The sequence below is a fragment of the Oryctolagus cuniculus genome, chromosome 5, assembly GCF_051225735.1.
Source record: "Oryctolagus cuniculus isolate XC-2025 breed Fujian yellow rabbit chromosome 5, ASM5122573v1, whole genome shotgun sequence".
NCBI classification, from domain to species: Eukaryota; Metazoa; Chordata; class Mammalia; order Lagomorpha; family Leporidae; genus Oryctolagus; species Oryctolagus cuniculus.
Genome location: NC_142871.1, coordinates 155,319,444 through 155,341,139, shown reverse-complemented (window position 1 = coordinate 155,341,139; position 21,696 = coordinate 155,319,444). Strand labels below are relative to the sequence as shown.

Below are 21,696 nucleotides of genomic sequence, written 5' to 3'. Positions count from 1 at the left end.
CGATTTTCGACCACGGGTTAAAAAAAAGAAAATGCCCATGAGCAGAGTTCCCAGCTGAGTAAGAACAAGGACAGCCATGACAATACAGGTCCTTTAAGTCTGCCTTCAGCAAACTGGCCAGGAGCCTCACCATGCACTACAGCTGCAGTGGGTCCACAGAAACCCAGCCAGAACCAGTCCTCAGTTACAGCCACAATCGGAATAAGCCTCTATGAATATTAGTCACCAGTTATAAAACATCCAAACCAATCAGACACAGAAACAATTCAACTATAAACAACATCCTGAAGAATCGTTAATCACTCAAGTAAATCTAAAGGTCAATGTTAGTTTATATGCGAAACATACAATCAATAACAATAAAACAAATCAGAAGTGATGTAATAAGTAATTCAAAGTCTTCCTGGCTATTAAAAGGAGTCTCGTTGAGAACAGTGATTTCAACTGCCTAACTGCTAATAAATAATTGAAGAACGGCAAACTGCAAGGCCTGGAGCTACTGGAAAGTCTGCGGTTTTCTGTTTGTCACCAGTGTTTTTCTCCATGACCACTAAGGGTCGTCATGACCCAGGATCATTTCCGGTGCCCCTCCTTCAAAAGTTGGCTGCAATTAAAAAGCATATGGGCGCCGGGTTCTAGTCCCGGTTGCTCCTCTTCCAGTCCAGTTCTCTGCTGTGGCCCGGGAGGGCAGTGGAGGATAGCCCTGGTGCTGGACCCCTGTACCCACATGGGAGACCAGGAGGAGGCACCTGGCTCCTGGCTTCAGATTGGCGCAGCGCGCCAGCCGTAGCAGCCATTTGGGGAGTGAACCAATGGAAGGAAGACCTTTCTCTCTGTCTCTCTCTCTCTCACTGTCTGCAACTCTACCTGTCAAATAAAAAAATAAAAAATAAAAAAGCAATGCTGGGAGCCTTTAGAATCTCAGAATGCAATCTCCTCAGAGCCTCTACTTCTACAAATGGAGAAGCCGAGCCTGGGAGGGTCAGAGAGTGCATCAGGGGCCAGGGACCACCACAAAATCCTCTCAGGAGGTTCCCTTGATTGTGGGGTTTACTGCAGGGGAGATCTTCATCCTTCTCACCACCCCCTTTCCACGCAGCACCCACTTTGCACACAGAAACAGGAGTCTTCTAACACTGCACTCCTAGCCACCTCAGCGTCAGCATCGTGTCTCCCAAGGTGCTACCCACAATAGCCACTGGGCACAGGTGCTAGAGTTAAAAGAGAACATCAAGACCACGTTTGATTTGGTGAAACCCACAAAACAGTATTGGGACTGTGTTCAGTTTCTGATGTAAACTGCCTGATTTACAGAAAATGGAAGGGGTTCTTTCATCATCAACAGAAAATATCTGACATTAATTAATTTGCAAGTGCTTTCAAGTGAAGAGTTAAACACAAATTACCTTTGAAGATTTCAAGTTCCTTCCTGTAGGAGAAAAAGAAAAAATGCAAATTTAAAACTGTCTTTTCCCAGTGGAAACTGATCTCACACAGTAATAAAATGTGTTTACTTTAAATGCCCAGCATGGTATTTCTGGGTGCTCACATGTCAATCACATTTTACTGAAATAACCAACACAGCAACTGTTTTCAGTTACTTGTACATATTAATGGCTTAAAAAATTCTTCCCAAGTTTAAATTATTAAAATACTACACTACACCTAAAACCACTATTTAATGCCAGCAACAAATCATCTCGTGTATATAACTGGTTTATAAAAGCATCTAACAGAATTTTTCCTTCACTGAAAATATTGCATAATAGATTTTGAAGATATTTAAGTAGAAATCATCCAGAACAGCTGTGGCCATTTCCTTTCAACAGCAAAGGAGGGGGAAAGCAGAGCTCAAAGGACGGAGGCCAGCTCCTCCTGATGCCAAAGGGCCCCGCCTCCGGGACTCCACTGGCCAGTGGACTTGTCACTGTCAATTAAGGATGTGGAAATGCAAAGATTCCTGGGGAAATGTACAACAGGGGAAAACAGATGAATGATCATAAAACAAACATTTTGTGACAAAGAAGCCAAAGCAGGTTGTTTTCTGGTTCTCCCACAGACTTGCATAATTTTCTTCTCTAGTAGCAGCAGTAATAAAATGGGGACTTTGAACAGGTGAGTTTCTTTAGTGGAAGTTATCTCACTCAAAACAGGATCCATGCGTCTTTTATTCTCTACGTTTTACTAAAAATCGAGAGATGTTATGAATTCTCCAATCTGTATTCCACACTCTTCATTACAATACCCACCACGTCCCAAAATAGCTAACTACAATTGACAGCTGGCAGGAGGGGCTGGCAAGTCGCCTGCTCAAAGGCCAAGCAGATACCGTGCCTGCAGCAGCCGAAGGGAAGGCTCCTGCATCAGATGGCCGCCCCACCCCTCCTCCTTCCTAAAAATACCGACTCTCGTAGCAACTCCCCAGCACCAACCAGTTCATACCCACGAAAAAATGAAATTTCCCATCCCATCTTCAGAAAACACGCAGTGGTTTTCCTTCTGCCATTCAACTTCATTCTTAAAAGCTTAGTTAGGAACAAGTCAAACATGACAGAAACCTTTCTACTCCAATCCTGGGATGAAAGCCACATCATCCAATACACAGGCAGCATGCATCATGAGGGTCCTGAAGACAGCCTCAGTTTACCCTTACTCATGCCCTGGCCTCACTCAGCTCCTCCTTTGGAGGACAAGTGGATGGAACTCAGTTCTGCGTTCTAAGGGAAAATTTGTTTCTATCACTACATTCCTTAGTTTTTCATTTCCTCCTCCTCCTTTCTTTTAATATCGGGGCCAGCACTGTGGGTTCATGGGTCAAGCCACTGCCTCTGATGCTGGCATCCCACATGGTTGCCGGTTCACATACCAGCTGCTCCACTTCTTCCTTCTTTCTTTCTTTCTTTCTTTCTTTCTTTCTTTCTTTCTTTCTTTCTTTCTTTCTTTCTTTCTTTCTTTCTTTCTTTCTTTCTTTCTTTCTTTCTTTCTTTCTTTCTTTCTTTCTTTCTTTCTTTCTTTCTTTCTTTCTTTCTTTCTTTCTTTCTTTCTTTCTTTCTTTCTTTCTTTCTTTCTTTCTTTCTTTCTTTCTTTCTTTCTTTCTTTCTTTCTTTCTTTCTTTCTTTCTTTCTTTCTTTCTTTCTTTCTTTCTTTCTTTCTTTCTTTCTTTCTTTCTTTCTTTCTTTCTTTCTTTCTTTCTTTCTTTCTTTCTTTCTTTCTTTCTTTCTTTCTTTCTTTCTTTCTTTCTTTCTTTCTTTCTTTCTTTCTTTCTTTCTTTCTTTCTTTCTTTCTTTCTTTCTTTCTTTCTTTCTTTCTTTCTTTCTTTCTTTCTTTCTTTCTTTCTTTCTTTCTTTCTTTCTTCTTCTTTCTTTCTTTCTTTCTTTCTTTCTTTCTTTCTTTCTTTCTTTCTTTCTTTCTTTCTTTCTTTCTTTCTTTCTTTCTTTCTTTCTTTCTTTCTTTCTTTCTTTCTTTCTTTCTTTCTTTCTTTCTTTCTTTCTTTCTTTCTTTCTTTCTTTCTTTCTTTCTTTCTTTCTTTCTTTCTTTCTTTCTTTCTTTCTTTCTTTCTTTCTTTCTTTCTTTCTTTCTTTCTTTCTTTCTTTCTTTCTTTCTTCTTTCTTTCTTTCTTTCTTTCTTTCTTTCTTTCTTTCTTTCTTTCTTTCTTTCTTTCTTTCTTTTCTTTCTTTCTTTCTTTCTTTCTTTCTTTCTTTCTTTTCTTTCTTTCTTTCTTTCTTTCTTTCTTTCTTTCTTTCTTTCTTTCTTTCTTTCTTTCTTTCTTTCTTTCTTTCTTTCTTTCTTTCTTTCTTTCTTTCTTTCTTTCTTTCTTTCTTTCTTTCTTTCTTCTTTCTTTCTTTCTTTCTTTCTTTCTTTCTTTCTTTCTTTCTTTCTTTCTTTCTTTCTTTCTTTCTTTTCTTTCTTTCTTTCTTTCTTTCTTTCTTTCTTTCTTTCTTTCTTTCTTTCTTTCTTTCTTTCTTTCTTTCTTTCTTTCTTTCTTTCTTTCTTTTCTTTCTTTCTTTCTTTCTTCTTTCTTTCTTTCTTTCTTTCTTTCTTTCTTTCTTTCTTTCTTTTTCTTTTTTTTAAGATTTTATTTATTTGAGAGACAGTTATAGACAGAGAGAAGGAGAGACACAGAGAGAGAGGTCTTCCATCCACTGGCTCTACTCCCCAGATGGCCACAAAGGCCAGAGATGGGCTGATCCAAAGCCAGGAATCAGGAGTTTCTTCTGAGTCTCTCAAGCAGGTGCAGGGGCCCAAGCACGTGGGCCATCTTCCACTACTTTCGCAGGCCATAAGCAGAGAGCTGGATCAGAAGAGGAGCATCCCCAGAAGGGCTGCCGGCACCGCAGGCAGAAGCTTAGCCCACTGCACCACGGTGCAGACCCCTCATTTCCTTCTTTCAGAATGTAGCCCTGGCACAATTTTTTTCTTTTTTGAAAGATTTCTTTCTTTCTTTGAAAGGCAGAGTTGTGGCCAGATGGCCACAACGGCCAGCACTGGGTCAGGCTGAGGCAGGAGCTTCTTCCAGGTCTCCCATGGGGTGACAGGAACCCAAGCACGTGGGCCATTTTCCACTGCTTTTCCTGGGCAGTTAGCAGGGAGCTGGACCAGACGTGGAGCAGCCGGGCCTGGAACCAGTGCCTATATGGGATGTCGCTACACCACAGCATTGGCCTCTCTGAAAAAAAATTTCTAAAAGGCACTCCTGTTTTAAAAAGTTGAAACAGAGTAGTAATGTCACCACACTGGTCTCCTCCAAATGCCAACAGCCGTAAACAAAGGACTCAGTGTCCATTACACTAACGGGGAGCTGCTCTGGTGAGGAGAGCAGCTAGGAGCAGTCAGCCTGTTCCCCACTCCTCCTCTGGCTGCCCTCTCACATCGCTGGAGGACATGACTGAGAAAGAGGACAGGCCAGGCAGAGAGAGCTTTTCTGGGCATCCTCTGGTCACATGGCACCATGGCCCAGCAACTCCATCACCGGCAGCAAACTTGCCAGGGAACATTCCCAAGCCCGGTTCCTAAGGAAGAAGACTAGCTGAGGCAGCAGGGGTGGGGACAACTGGTTTAAAGTAAAATGCGTATCAGGACACTCTGGCAGGGCTGACAAAGTGGGCAGCAGAAGTGAAAGCCTCGACAGCTCACAACTGTTAGGGTGCCCCCCCCAAGAGCTGGGGGTAACAAGCCCCCAGGAAGACGCTAGAGAAGGGACGAAGGAACCTGAGGGCCTGGAGACCAAAGATGCAGGCTGGCTGTCAGGAAGCACAGCCAGGAAGAGCAGTTCTCAGCAAGCATTTGTCCTGCAGTCAGAACAGGAGGACAGCTACTCAGATGCAAGGCGGAGGGAAGCCTGGTCTCACTTTCAGCAGAGCAGTCAGAGGGAATACAGGCAGGGCGTACACCAGAAACTCCAAACCGGGTTTGGAGAAGGCTGATTAGTGCCGGGCTGGAACAACACAGGCCATGAAGAGGAGGGTTCAGTGTGGAACATGCCACAGGGAAGACTCACAGCCAGTGGCACCTGACTGAGGAGGAAGGAGACAAGTGCATCCAACAGGGGTGACCTGGGTCGCCAGGAAGGAGGTGAACTCACTAACAGAAAACTCAGAGAGAGGAACTGACTGTGGAGGGTTGAAGACGAGTTCAGGTTAGGACTTGCCTAAAAAAATAAAAATCCGGAACCTGACACACCAGACTCCCATCCCTTTGGCTACGCAGGGAGTCAGTGCCCACAGAATTCCAGGCCCTCGTTCTTGTCAAACAATGTACGGGAGGCCAGTGATTTGCACTGAGCTCCTGCACTCAGCCCAAACCAAGATGGAGTCGCTTGTGCGAAATGCCCCATGGTTGAGCTGAAACTGTAGGGAAGCAGACAGATCCCAAACAGACCAGTTTCTCCTGAACAGGAGATTCCAGTCTACCTGAGTCAGCATAAGGAAGTCCCCTCTGCCTTAATCCTTACAGAAGAATCTGACACCCCAGCTGTTTCTAATGCGCTGTTTCCTTGCTCCCTTCTCATACTTTCTGTTCTGTTACTGTCCACAGGGAGCTCCACGCCCTGCTGTAGAACAGAGCTGCCCTAGTTCAGGAATCACGAACCAAAGGCAGTCAGACCTACAACTGCATGTCTTCTGCGTCCTGGAGAGCGACGAAGGGCCCTGACGGTGGCTGCTGAAGATGCTGCGGCCCCTGAGGAACTCACGCAGGGGATCTCTGGATTCTTCACCGGCAGCCATGAGAACTCTCAGGTCTGAAGCTCTGCTCTCCTCGGCACCCAGCTCCCTGATCTCCACAGCTCTGGGGGTTCCCAGGGCGAGTCTGTGCTGTGAGAAGGTGCACGACTTTGAGGTACCAAGGCTCACTCTGTGGGCAGAGAGGGCAGGTGACCTTGGGGTTTGTGCTGGCTGAGAAGCCCCTGACAAGAGCTGAAGTTTTAAACGCAGCTGACAGCATTTGTGGAGAGCGATATTATTGCAGGGGCTGTGAACGGATTTTGGAATTTACAGGGATTCAAGTTTTTCCACTTCATTTCTTTTCTTCTAATGCACTTGGTCAAGAGGCAAAGCCCCAGGGTGACTAGTGGGCGGGGCTGGGCACTTCAGAATTATCTTAGAACTAGTGGAGCACCTGCCTCCAAGAGGACAAGCTGGTCACAGACTGGGCTGGGGACATTAGGCTGCCCACCAGGGTCAAGAAAACACCTGTGAAAGATGGACCGCTGGGAGCACCATGCCACTCAGCTCTGCACTGCTTCCCTGGGAGGCTTTTGTCTCCTCTGGGAGACTCAACCTTCAACCCAAACATGAGGTCTTTAGTTCCTGAAGACGAGTGCTCTCTGCCTCTGGGACATCTGCCCTCTTCATGTGTAAGAATTACAGTCCCGGCCGGCGCCGCAGCTCACTAGGCTAATCCTCCACCTTGCGGCGCCGGCACCCTGTGTTCTAGTCCCGGTCGGGGCGCCGGGTTCTGTCCCGGTTGCCCCTCTTCCAGGCCAGCTCTCTGCTGTGGCCCGGAAGTGTAGTGGAGGATGGCCCAAGTACTTGGGCCCTGCACCCCATGGGAGACCAGGAGAAGCACCTGGCTCCTGCCTTCAGATAGGCCCGGTGCGCCGGCCGTGGCGGCCATTGGAGGGTGAACCAACGGCAAAGGAAGACCTTTGTCTCTGTCTCTCTCTCTCTCACTGTCCACTCTGTCAAAAAAAAAAAAAAAAAAAAAAAAGAATTACAGTCCCAAGTGACTTAGAGTCCTGGATACAAACATAGCTCGGGGTGATAAAGAATTCCCTAAACCTAAGGAAGAACTTGAATTTCCTAAAGAACTCAAGGTCTAACTGGGACTATGACCTTAGGATACCTGACCTCTGCTGACTCTCACACAACTTGGTGGAGTCTGGGGAGGCCAAAACAGATGAAACAGGCTAACATTATTCTCCTGAGAATGCTATCACAGTCGTACAAGCTGCACCTGGTCTACTTATGGGCCAGGCAGAGCCTGCAAAGTCACAAGCATCCATTTGCAAGCCACTCTAAAGCGTACCCACTCACACTGACTGGTCTGTCATCTGGACGTGCAGGCAGATGAGAAAAGATGAGTCTGTTACAGATTTTAAAATTTGCCTGGAAGGCATTCTGACCTTCCACCAAGTTGATGATGCACCCCAGGCAACCCTAACTGCCCTCTTTGTAAAGGGACCCTCTCCCAAAAAGACAGGGGATAGGATGGGTGGCTACACTAATTATAGCAGGACGTTTCAAGGGGAACTCAGAACAAAAAACAAAGGCTTCCAAATTAATGCCTTTCAATTATGACAACACTATGGCACCCAACAACACAGAAGGGCCTTTGGGCTTGCCCCAGGTGCTTTTCCAAGAAGGACCCCTAAAGCGAGTTTAGCCTACACAAGTGACTACAAACCCTCTTACTGGAAAATAATTTCTTTTGCTGTATAACAGTCTAAGCGGAAAGACTTGATATTGTTTGTCTACAATGGAGATTTGGCTCTGGAATTTGCTGACCACTCGAGATGTCTCCTACGCACTTAGAGTCCATCCTAGACCCAAAGAAGACAGTTCACAAAATGCCCCTGATTTAACCAGGAATCTGAGGCCTTGTGGGTCACACTCAATACCCACAATGGAAGAATAAAGTGTGCAGAGCCCATTAAAATTCCAATAGACCTCACTGAGCCTCTCCCCAAATTCCCTCAATACCCATTAAGACTCCAGGCCACACAAGGTTGGGCATTAATAGAAGACTTAATTATTCCATGAGCTAGCCCTTGTAACACTCCAATTCTACCTTTATAAAACCTAATGGATAAAGATGGCAGCTTGTTCAGGATCTAAGATCCATTAACAAGAGTGACTCCCCATTTTCCAGTGGTTCCAAACCCTAAAACTCTTCTGTCACTAGTTCCCCCAGTTTCCAAATGATTCACAGGGTTGAAACTGTGCATTCTTCTTTAGCATTCAGGTTGAGTCTGCTCATGGACAGATCAAGACCTGTTGCTTTCACCTGTAACAACCAACAATACACCTGATGCTATCTGGACGTTCATGCCTCAGGGGTCCACTGAAGCCCCTCCTACTCTTTCAAGTGTTCCACGATGACTGGAGCACGCTCTGCGTTCCTAGAGCATGGACTCTCCTTGCAATACGTGGACGGCCACTTACCCGCAGGGGAGGCACCGCAGCTTGACGCCTTCCATTTATAACAGCAGTTCGCAGAAAAGAGAAATAAGGTCTCCCCAGACACGATAGCAATCAAGACACTGATCATTCATTAGGACATGATCTGAGTGTTGCAGGTATACAGTTGTTTCCTAATGGAGCTAAATCTATCCAAGAATTCTCTAAATCCACAACTAAAAAGCAACTTAGTTCTCAGGTAATGTTGGCCATTGCTGTTTATGGGTCCCTCATTTTCTCTCCACTTGATGAACTCAATTAGAAGTTCAGTCCCTGCACCCCTTCCTTGGGGAGAAAAACATGAGACAGCCTTTGGAGAATCAAAGGGGGCACTGCAAACCCTCCCCACCCCAGCCTCAGAATGGCCCAATTACTAAAAATCTTTCATCCTATTTATAATGAAAGGAGTAACAACGCGTTGGGAATGCTCTCATAGGAACATGATAAGTGTTGGCCCACAGCTTATTATATACAGCGTTCAGTGAGATTTGTATCCAGATAGCCTTAAGACTGTAGCTGCAGTAGCAAAACTGATTTTTAATTTGAATGGCAGTTACAGACAGTGAAGGAAGGTGGGGGAGGGAGGGAGGGAAGGAGGGAGAGAAGAGAGAAGAGAGAGGAGAGAGAGAGGAGAGAGAGAGGAGAGAGGAGAAAGGAGAGAGAGAGAGAAAAAGAGGAGAGAGGAGAGAGAGAGAGAGAGAAAGAGGAGAGAGGAGGGAGAGAGGAGAGAGGAGAGAGAGAGAGAAGAGAGAGGAGAGAGGAGAGAGAGAGAGAGAGAGAGAAAGAGGAGAGAGGAGAGAGGAAAGAGGAGAGAGAGAGAGAGAGAAATATATTCGGGCCGGTGCCGCGGCTCAATAGGCTAATCCTCCACCTAGCGGCGCCGGCACACCAGGTTCTAGTCCCGGTCGGGGCACGGATTCTTTCCCAGTTGCCCCTCTTCCAGGCCAGCTCTGCTGTGGCCCGGGAAGGCAGTGGAGGATGGCCCAAGTGCTTGGGCCCTGCACCCCATGGGAGACCAGGATAAGTACCTGGCTCCTGCCATCGGATCAGCGCAGTGCGCTGGCTGCAGCGGCCATCGGAGGGTGAACCAACGGCAAAGGAAGACCTTTCTCTCTGTCTCTCTCTCACTATCCACTCTGCCTGTCAAAAAAAAAAAAAAAAAAAAAGAAATATATTCAATCTCCTGGTTTCCCTCCCCAAATGGCCATAACATCTGTAGTGGGCCGGGCCAAACTCCATGTGGGTCTACGACATAGGTGATGCCATCTTCTGCCGCTTCCCCATATGTATTAGAAGGGAGCTGGATCAGGCCTTGAATTGCACCCATATGGGAAACCAGTATCACAGGCAGTGGCTTTATCTGTGGTACCACAACACCGGCCCCTGCAAAACTGACTGACGCTCCTATAGCTCTGATCTCAGGTAATGACATTTATCTCTACATACTGCATGAAGTACAAGTCTTCTCCATCCCGACTTTACCCAAAGTCTTCCTATGAGATTAACCTTTCATGAAATCCTTTTACTCGTCTCCTAACCTCACTGTAAAGCTCTGACATTCTCCATACTATTACTCTATGGCCGTTATCTGGAGAAGGTGAGCCTCCAAGTTAGTCTATCCTTCACAAAGTCTGATTTGATTCTTTTTGTGCATGAGTCTTGTGCTGGAGTTCAGACAGAAGTTTTTGCACTGGACATGCTGTCACCTCCAACTGTGGTTTGAATGTGGTTTGTCCCCTTAGAATCTCATGGGGAAATGTCCTGCTACTGTAGCCATATTGGGAGGTGAGGGCTTTAAGAGGTGATTAGGTGAGTAAGAGGGATGACTGCCTTTCTTAAGGAACTGCATTAATTCTCACTGTAGTAGGTAAATGAGTTCTCACTCTGGAGGGACTGGCTCCATCACTGCAAAAGCAGGCTGCTACAGAGAGAGGCCACCCTTCGTGTCAGCCTCACCTGCAGGAGGCCACATGCTCCTTCTGACTTCAGCCATACGGTGAAGCAGCACAAGGCCCTCACCAGATGCACTGCCGGATCTTGAACTACCCAGCTTCCAGAACCTGGAGCCAAAATAATCTCTTTAGAAATCACCCAGTCTTCTCAAGTATTCTGTGACAGTAACAGAAAACAGATGAAGATACCACCCACTAAGAGTTCACGGACAGCAGCCACGTCTGCTCAGTAGGCACAACTTTCTGCTCCCACCTGTGCCAGAATTTTATCTGGAAACCAGTCTGTCAGCATTTACACTGACAGCTGCTGTGCCTTTGGACGGCTTTGCAGGCAAAGGTTTCTTCAGCTCTGCAGGCATGCCCACACAAAATGGCCCACAAGCTGATGAACTCCTGCTGCTGCCTAGAGAGACCACAGTGATAAAGACAGAGGATCACACTAAGAGAATTGAGCCTGATTACCAGGGGAATGCTCTAGCTTTCTTGCCCCCCACCCCCCAAAAAAAAAAGTTGCTATATGACAGGAAGTTCAAAATGGCTTACTTCCTAGGTTTTCACTAACGTCAATTTCTGGTCATCAAAAGTAGAAATAAAGCAAACAACTCTGTACTTGTCACCTTTGCTAAGTGCTGCTAAGAGATATGGAACATATGTTTCTGTTAAGGAAAAAGAAAGTAATTTTTGTCATGAAGCAGAATCACTTATTGCCCCAAAAGGAGAAAAAGGAAGAGTACAGGATAAAATTTTTTTTTAATTTTTTTTAATTTTTTATTTTTTTTTTATTTTTGACAGGCAGAGTGGACAGTGAGAGAGAGAGACAGAGAGAAAGGTCTTCCCTTGCCGTTGGTTCACCCTCCAATGGCCGCCGCTGCAGCCGGCGCACCGCGCTGATCCGATGGCAGGAGCCAAGATCCAGGTGCTTCTCCTGGTCTCCCATGGGGTGCAGGGCCCAAGCACCTGGGCCATCCTCCACTGCACTCCCTGGCCATAGCAGAGAGCTGGCCTGGAAGAGGGGCAACCGGGACAGAATCCGGCGCCCCGACCGGGACTAGAACCCGGTGTGCCGGCGCCGCAAGGTGGAGGATTAGCCTATTGAGCCACGGCGCCGGCCAGGATAAAAATTGAATGGGTAAGAAAGCTTTAAATTTCTGAAAGGAATTGTACAGGATCTTATGAGAGAAATTTTTTAAGTGATCAACTTGGCTATGCTTGAGGTGAACTCTTCAGATGTTTTGCTAAAAATTGACAGTGTTATTACCAAAAATACCTAGTACGAAGTAGAAGTTGATCCTCTCTGTGAAATAATAACAACAAATTTCCCCATTTTGGAGAAGGAAAGGGGAGTCCAAGTACAGGAAGCATATAAAACTCATAATAGGCATGACCAGAAGAGATCTTCACCACGACACATTGTAGTCAAACTTTCCACAGTAAAACATAACAAAAAGATCCTAAAATGTTCAAGAAAGAAATGCCAACTTACTTTCAGATGAACTCCAATTAGACTCACAGTGGACTTCTCATCAGAAACTCTATTGGCTAGGAGAGAATGGCAAGATATATTCCAAGTCTTAAGAGGAAAAAACTGTCAACCCAAAATACTCTATGCCACAAAGCCCTCATTTATGAATGAAGGTGAAATAAAGACCTTCCATAATAAACAGAAATTGAAAGAATTTGTCACCACTCATCCAGCCTTACAAAAAGATGTTTAAGGACATGCTACACAAAAACACAGAAAGATAACCTTATGAAAAATGAGAAAGCAGAAAATCCCCCAGGAAAAGTTAAAAAGAAATCCAAAGTAAACAATAGGAATATTTATGGAAAAATGGAAGGGCCAAGCTGTTACTTATAGTCACCTTGAATGTAAATGACCTCAACTCTCCAGTTAAAAGATACAGACTGGCTGAATGGATGAAGAAACAAGACTCATCTATTTGCTGCTTAAAAGAAACACATCTCACCAACAAAGATACACACAGAGTGAAAGTGAAAGGATGGAAAAGGCCGGTGTCGCGGCTCACTAGGCTATTCCTCCGCCTGCAGTGCTGGTACTCCAGGTTCTAGTTCCAGTTGCTCCTCTTCCAGTCAGCTCTCTGCAGTGGCCTGGGAAGGCAGTGGAGGATGGCCCAAGTGCTTGGGCCCTGCACCCGCAAGGGAGACCAGGAAGAAGCTCCTGGTACCTGGCTTTGGATCGGCGCAGCATGCCGGCCATAGCAGCCATTTGAGGGGTAAACCAACAGAAGGAAGACCTTTCTGTCTCTCTCTCACTGTCTAACTCTGCCGGAAGGAAGGAAGGAAGGAAGGAAGGAAGGAAGGAAGGAAGGAAGGAAGGAAGAAAGAGAAAGAAAGAAAGAAAGAAAGAAAGAAAGAAAGAAAGAAAGAAAGAAAGAAAGAAAGAAAGAAAGAAAGAAAGAAAGAAAGAAAGAAAGAAAGAAAGAGAGAGAGAGAGAGAGAGAGAGAGAGAGAGAGAGAGAAAGAAAGAAAGAAAGAAAGAAAGAAAGAAAAGAAAAGAAAAGAAAAGAAAAGAAAAGAAAAGAAAAGAAAAGAAAAGAAAAGAAAAGAAAAGAAAAGAAAAGGATGGAAAAGATATTCCATGGTAACAGAAACCAAAAAAGAGCTGGTGTAGGCATCCTAATAACAGACAAAATAGACTTTAACACAAAAACTGTTAAAAGAGACAAAGGACATTATGTAATGCTTAAGGGATCAATTCAACAGGAAGGTGTGACTATTATAAATGTATATGCACCCAATTACATGGTGTGTGGTGGAATGACACTGCAACATCCTTGAGAAATCAACTGCAACAACAGTGCTTGGCTATTTAAAAGAAATGTTAATGGATATAAAGGGAGACATAGACTCCAATATAATAGTAACAGAGGACTTCAAAACTCCACTTTCAGCAATGGACAGATCAACCAGACAGAAAAACAGCAAGGAAAAAAGAGAGTTAATTGACACTAAGGACGAAACAGACCTAACAGATATCTACAGAACTTTGCATGCTATAGTAGCAGAACACATTCTTCTCACCAATGCATGGAACTTTTTCTAAGATAGACCATGAAACAAGTCTCAGCAAACTTAAAAAAATCAAAATCATAACGTGCATCTTCTCTGACCACAATGGAATAAAGCTGGAGACCAACAACTCAGGAATCTCTAAATCATAGGCAAATACATGGAGACTGAACAACATGCTCCTGAAGGAACAGTGGGTCATAGAAGAAATAAAAAGAGAAATAAAAAAATTTCTGGAAACAAATGAATACATCATATCAAAATGTATGGGATACAGCAAAAGCAGTGTTAAGAAGTAAGTTTGTAGCAATCAGTGCCTACATCAAGAAATTGGAAAGGTACCAAATAAGCTATCAATGCATCTCAAGGACCTAGGAAAAAAAATAACAAACCAAGCCCAAAATTAGTAGGAGGAAAGAAATAATCAAAATTAGGGAAGAAATAAACAAAATTGAAACCAAAATAATACAAATAAAACTTTGAAATAAAGAGCTGGTTTAAAAAAAATAAACAAAAGTGATATACCAATTAACCAAAAAAAAAAAAAAAAAAAAACACAGATGGAGAAGACTCGAATCAATAAAACTATAGATGAAAAAAGAAATGTAATTAGTGTAGTAGGCCATACAGCAGACTCATGGAATGACAAATGCCCTAAACAGCACAATGACCTCAGAATCAGCCCTTAAGGGATTTGGATCTGGCTAAAAATCCCATGAGAGCATTTCAGGCATGGAAAGCCAAGACACTATGGGAAAAAATGGCCTACATGAAAGAGCTCTGTGAGTGAGACTCCAGTGGAAAGGAGCCATCAAAGGAAGAGGTATCATTCTCTAAAGGGAGGAGAGAACTTCCACACTTTGATTATGGCCCTGTCTAAATAATGGCGGAGTTTGTGGACTCAAGAGGCTTCCAAACCCTTGGCAGCTCATGACAAGAGCCTCAGATGATCACTGACATCATAAATAAGAGTGTCAATCGTTAAATCAACAACAGGAGTCACTGTTTCCCATGTAGGACCTCTGTCCTTAATGAGTTGTACTATTAGAATTAAGGGTAAAACTAGTCTTCAAATAGTACTTTAAACTTTGTGTGTCTGTGTTGGTGTAAACTGTTGAAATATTTACTTAGTATGGAGTTGATGTTCTGTATATAAAGATAATTAAAAATGAATCTTAATGAAGAATGAGATGGGCAAGGGAGTAGTAGGTGGGAAGGTTTGGGTGTGGGAGGGCGGATATGAAGGGAAGAACCGCTATAATCCAAAAGCTGTACCTATGAAATTTATATTTATTAAATAAAAGCTTCCTAAAAAAAATGTAACAATAGATACCACAGAAATAAAAAGAATCATCAGAAATTACTACAAAGAGCTGTATACCAACAAATTGGGAAGCCTAGAAGAAATGGATAGATTCCTGGACTCATACAACCTACCTAAATTGAGCTTTGAAGACATAGAAACCATAAACAGACCCATAACCAAGACAGAAACTGAATCAGTAATAAATACCCTCTCAGAAAAGCCCAGCACTGGACAGCTTCACTGCTGAATTCTACCAAACATTTAAAGAAGAACTAACTCCAATTCTTCTCAAGCTATACAAAACAATTAAAAGGGAGGGAATTCCCCCAAACTCCTTCTCCTTCTGTGAAGCCTGCTTAATTCCTAAGCCAGAAAAGGATACACAAAGAAGAGAAATATAGACCAATATCCCTGATGAAAATAGAAGCAAAAAATCCTCAACAAAATATTAGCTAATCGAATCCAACAACATATCAGAAAGATCATTCATCTTTACGAAATGGGATTTATACCTAGTGTGCAGGGATTGGTTCAACATTCACAAATCAATAAATGTGATACATCACATCAACAAACTGAAAAAAAATATATGGCTATCTTAATAGATGCAGAGAAAACATTTGACAAAATATAACATCCTTTCACGACGAAAATCTAAAGCAAACTGGGTACAGAGGAATATTCGTCAACACAATAAGATAATTTATGACAAACCCACAACCAGCATCCTATTGAATGGGGAAAAGCTGGAAGCATTCCCATTAAGATCCAGAACCAGACAAGGAGGTCTACTCTCACCACTGCTATTTAATATAGTCCTGGAAGTTTTAGCCAGAGCCATTGAGCAATAAAAAGGAAATCAAAGGGATACAAATTAGAAAGGAGGAAATCAAACTACCTCTATTTGTAGATGACATGATCCTATACATAGAGGATCCAAAAGAGAGACTACTGGAATTCATAAAATGGTTTGGTAAAGTGGCATGATATAAAATCAACATGGAAAAATCAATAGCCTTTGTATACATAGATAATTTCATGGCTGAAAAAGAACTTTTAAGATCAGTTCCATTCACAAGAGCTTCAAAAAGAATCAAATACCTTGGAATAAATTTAACTAAGGATGTCAAAGATCTCTAAAATGAAAATTACAAAACACTAAAGAAAGAAATAGAAGAAGACATTTAAAAATGGAAAAATATTCCAAGTTCATGGATTAGAAGAATCAACATCATCAAAATGTCCATACTACCAAAAGCAATTTACAGATTCAAAATAATCCCAATCAAATACCAATGACATTCTTTCCAGATCTAGAAGAAATGGTGCTCAAATTTATATGGAAACACAAAAGAGACCCCAAACAGAAAAGCAATCTTATGCAAGAAAAACAAAGCTGGAGACATCACAATATCTGATTTCAAGACAGACTACAGGGTGTTGGAAAAACTGGATTCCCACATGAAAATACACCCCTACCTTACTCCTTACACCAAAATTTACTCAAACTGGATCAAAGACCTAAATCTATGACGCGATACCATCAAATCATTAGAGAACATTGTGGAAACTCTGTAGGATGCTGGCATACACAAAGACTTCTTGGAAAGACCCCAGAAGCACAAGTAATCAAAGCCAAAATGGACAAATGGGATTGCATCAAGTGAGAAGCTCCTGCACTGCGAAAGAAACACTCCGCAAAGTGACAAGGCAACCAGCAGAATGGAAGAAAATATTTGCAAACCATACAACTGATAAAGGGTTAACATCCGGAATCCACAAAGAGCTCAAGAAATTCAACAACAAAATAAACAATCCAGTTAAGAAATGACCAAAGGACTTCAACAGGCATTTTTTCAAGAAAGGAAATTCAAACGGCCAACAGACACTTGAGAAAATTCTCAGGATCCATCAGGGAAATACAAATCAAAACCATGGTGAGGTTTCACCTCACTCCAATTAGAATGGTTGTCATGCAGCAATCAACAAACAACAAATGCTGGCAAGGACGTGAGGAAAAAGATACCCTGGTCCACTACTGGTGGGAATGCAAACTGGTATAGCCACTGTGGAAGACAGTATGGAGATACCTCAGAAATCTTTGAATATAGACCTACATATGGTCCAGTCATCCCACTTCTGGGAATTTACCCAAACCAAAAGAAATCAGCATATGAAAGAGTTATCTGTACCCCCATGTTCATTGCAGCACAATTAATGGAATCATACTCATACACTATGATATGGAATCAACTCAGATGTGTATCAACTCAGCCATTAAAAAAAAAATTCTGTCTTTTGCAACAAGATGGATGCAACTGGAAACCTTATACTTAGTGAAATAAGCCAGTCCCAAAAAGACAAACATCATATGTTTTCCCTGATCCGAGGTAACTAACAGAGTACCTGAAACGTAATGTAGATATTTTGAGAGCTGATGATTGTTTATAGCTCTTGTTTCTTCTGTTGAGAAACAGTGCTTTGTTTTGTTTTGTTTTCTCCTTTTCATACTATATGTTGAACTCTTTTACTTAGAGTAGGGTTAACTATACAGTCATTAAGTATACTGAAAATAAATCTTTATAAAAATTACAAGTGGGAATGAGAGAAGGAGGGGCAGGAAGAGTTGGAGCACAGGTGGGAGGGAGGGTAAGGGGGGAAGTGCCACTATATTCCTAAATCTGTATACATGAAATATATGAAACTTGTATAACTTAAATAATTAAAAAAAAAACAGATTTTCTTGGAATATTTGATCTTCTCTTAATAGGAAGTAATGAAAGGGTCTTTTGTTTGTTTACCTTTTACGCAATTGATCTAGGAAACAAAGATTTTGTTTTCAACAATATAATAGTTTGTGCTTTACTTAAGAAAACTGAATCTTGTCCATATTAAAAGAGGAAGACCTTTCTCTCTCTCACTGTCCACTCTGCCTGTCAAAAAAAAAAAAAAAAAAAAGAGGTATTTTTTCAGGACAACTATGTCACTTTCTGAAGAGGTATTTTTTCAGGACAACTATGTCACTTTCTGAAGTTTTTTTAATGATCATTCCGGTTATACAAATGACTATTATTTCACAGTGACCAGTGATGCTACACAGCTTTGAATGCCATCCAATATGATTTACTTCCTAATTACACTTCCTGTCTTAATGTCTTATTTGAACTACTGTTTCCTCTGCAAACAACTGCCTTTCTTGATGGCTTTACTCAGAAGTGGCACAGGCTTCTTGAACATCTGCAAACCAAAAGCTGCTCCTCCTCCAGTCTTCCTTATCTCAATTAATGTCATTACCCAGTTCCCTGGGTTTTGGCTCATTCACCTCCCTCATTTTCCCTATAAATCCCCCAATCCTATCTTAAAATATATTATCCTTAATTCGCCCATTTCTCTCCACCATCACTGCCATCAACATCATATAAATATCCATCTTTTTGTATTGAATATCTTTGTTGAATCCAATCACTGATTAAACAAATGTACTTTAAACATTAGGAATTTAAAATGACATGTTCCATAATCTCAAGGAATGTCAGTGAGAAACAGAGGTAAAGCAACAATTAGAAATCAGCGTCCCAGATCAGCATTCTGGAAGTGACATGCGGAGGATTCTCTAGAATTAGAGAGAGAGCAACTCACACACTTTGGCTTGGTAGGAAAGGCTTCCTGGTGAAGCAGGGATTAAACCGAGTTTTGAAGAGAAATATAATCGACAATGATGATGATGACACTTAACTGAGAACAGAGCAGATATTTTACTCTTGACCATTATGACACGCACGCAGTTAACCAAATGACAGAGCACATAAGCAGGAGTTTTCAATTCTGGTCACTATCATCAAACCAGTAGAATCAACAACAACTGAGGTACATAACAGCCTTCCAGTTCACCTTTCCCGTGAAGACTTCCTTGACACCCAATCAGCGACTTCTCCGCTCTCTAAACTCCCACAGCACCGTCCTCTGTTGGTTAACAACCTCAAGCACACCCTGTGATGCAGTTACATCATACAGGCACTGCTTCTGGGATTACACCTGGGGCTCCGTAAGTGCAGAGGGGCCTCTAGCCCGTCCCCAGCACACAGGAGCACAGGATCAGACCCAACAGCACTCAGCACATCAAGATGACCAACTGAGAACATCCAGGTCTTCCAAAGAACTGCAGAGTACCTCACTTAAGCAGTCTGCTCACATATCTCAGATGATAACTTGTTACTTGCATTTTCAAAAATCTGACTCTTATTTTTCATAGCTGAGTAGTGTTTTCAAAGATCAAATAAGTAGAAAGAATTGAAATGCCTTCTTTCAGATATTACCGTATTTTATAATTTATTTAATTCAGCAAAAGCTTTTACAAAATACAGCATGACAAAACCTGAAGAAAATAACACTAGATTCAAAAGCTAATAACATTTCCAAAGAGTGAAACTGCCATTTAATCATTTTCTCCACAGGGGCTGAGTTATGAGGACAGACTAAAAATAAAAGGGAGCATCGTATTAATAAATGAGTCTAGGGAAGATTACATAAAGTATATTAAATCTGTGTGTGTGGAGAAATCCCTTACACTGGACTCACAGATGCAAACTTAATAGATTATAGCCTTGGATAAATGTCTCTGAAAACACCATCATCTCTCACATAGAAGCACACTTTAAATACAAACTACCTCCCTAGCACAAATAACTGATAAAAAAAAAAAACACCAAATTCCACATTCAAAATGACTAATATTTTCATTCCCATTTGAAAGTGCTTAGGGTGAGATCTTTTTCAACTACAATCAAAAATACTTTTCCTAAAGGACACACTGGAACAGCGTCCTTTTGTCCCAGCTGAGGGATAAGAATCTATCTACTATGACTACTTACTCATAGGAAAGAGCCTGCAAGTCCTCTCCCAAAAAAAGGCCCACCTACTGCTCCTTACACCAAGCCAAGACTGTTCTTTCCCAGCATTCTACAATCACGTGGCACCAACTGAAAATGTGTACCCTTCTGGGCTTGGTGGGTTTGCAGCTGACAGTAGAAGCTGGACTGGTGATGGGTGGGAGGGGACACTGCCTCTTTCCTACTTGAAGTAAGTTATCTCAAGACTGTATTTTAGGGGGCTGGCGCTATGGCACAGCAGGTTAAGCCACTGTCTGCTGTGCCAACATCCCATATGGCCAGTTCAGGTCCTGGCTGCTCCACTTCCAATCCAGCTCACTGCTAATGGCCTGGGAAAGCAGTGGAAGACAGCCCAAGTGCCTGGGCCCCTGCACCCACATGGAGACTAGGAAGAAGCTCCTGGCTCTGGACTGGCCCAGCTCCAGCTGTTGCGGCCACTTGGGGAGTGAACCAGCAGAGGGAAGATCTCTGTCTCTCCCTAATTTTCAAATAAATAAATAAATCTTTTTAAAAAATGTATCTTAGAAGTCCTTATTGTCATTTATTCCTTACATGAGCTACTCAAAGAACATTTTCAACAATATCCCTAAAATAAAATGTTTTAAAGACTTATTTATTTTATTTGAAAGGCAGAGTTAGCAAGGGGTGGGGGGAGTTCACTCCCCAAATGCCTGCAACAGAAGCCAGTAGCCAGAAGTTTCTTCTGGGTCTCCCACATGGGGGCAGGGGCCCAAGCAGTTGGGTCATCTTCTGCTGCTTTCCCAGGTACATTAGCAGGGAATTAGATCCAAAGCCGAGCAGCTGGGACTTGAACCGGCACCCATATGGGATGCTGCCACTGCAGATGGTGGATTAACCTGCTGCACCACAGCAGGTCTTCTGTTTTGTTATGTTTTTTTTTTTCTTTTTAAAAAGGACTTATTTATTTGAAAGGCAGAGTTATGGGAGAGAATGACAGACACAGAGATGTTCTATCCACTAGTTTACTCTCTAAATAGCCACCATAGCTGGGGCTCGGCCAGGCTGAAGCCAGGAGCCTGGAACTCCAACCGAGTCTCCTATGTGGACCCAAGTACTTGATACATCTTCCAATGCTTCTCCCAGGCACATTAGCAGGGAACTGGATCAGAAGGAGAACAGCTGGGACTCAAATTGGCATTCATGTGTGATGCCAGCATCACAGGTGGTAGCTTAACTTGCTATGCCACAATGCTGGACCCCAAACAAAACCACTTGAAAAGCAGCTAATTCATTTTAAAAACCACACTAAATATTTATCATGCCACTAATATAGCATTAATCTTCTGTAGTTATCTATTTTGGCAAACACAGCTGAGAAAGTGATAGATGACAGGATCCTATTATCCCAGCATTTAAAGTAGAAAATAATCTGAGGGATATGAAAACAAACAGATCTCAGAGTTTTAAAAAATATAATTCAAATAAAGGTCAGGGAATGACAGGCTAGTTGGTGGCAAAACTACGTGGTATGGATCACAGTCCATCCAATCTTGCAAAAGAAGTCACTTTCTTAAGCTTTTTTTTTATTTTAAGATTTATTTATTTATTTGAAAGGCAGAATTACAGAGAGGCAGAGGTAGAAAAAGAGAGAGGTCTTCCATCTGCCGATACACTCCCCAAGCGGCCACAATGGCTGGAGCTGTGTCAATCCAAAGCCAGGTGCCAGGAGCTTCTTCCAGTTGTCCCATGGGGATACAGGGTCCTAAACTTGGCCTGTCTTACTGCTTTTCCAGGAATAGCAGAGAGCTGGATCAGAAGTGGAGCAGCCAGGACTCAAACCAGCACCCATATGGAATGCCAGCACTACAGGCTGTGGCTTTACC

The 21,696-nt window shown here is 42.7% G+C and overlaps 1 protein-coding gene across 7 annotated transcripts in view; it reads right to left on the bottom strand.

The window, feature by feature from the left end:
* DTNBP1 (dystrobrevin binding protein 1) overlaps nucleotides 1–21,696 on the bottom strand; it is a 144,965-nt gene that overhangs the window by 60,200 nt on the left and 63,069 nt on the right. For all 7 annotated transcript variants that reach the window (XM_051855833.3, XM_051855834.3, XM_089334429.1 and 4 more), the window contains one exon: nucleotides 1,407–1,429. In XM_051855833.3, coding sequence (XP_051711793.1) covers nucleotides 1,407–1,429 — 23 coding nt within the window. The remainder of the gene's footprint in view (nucleotides 1–1,406; nucleotides 1,430–21,696) is intronic.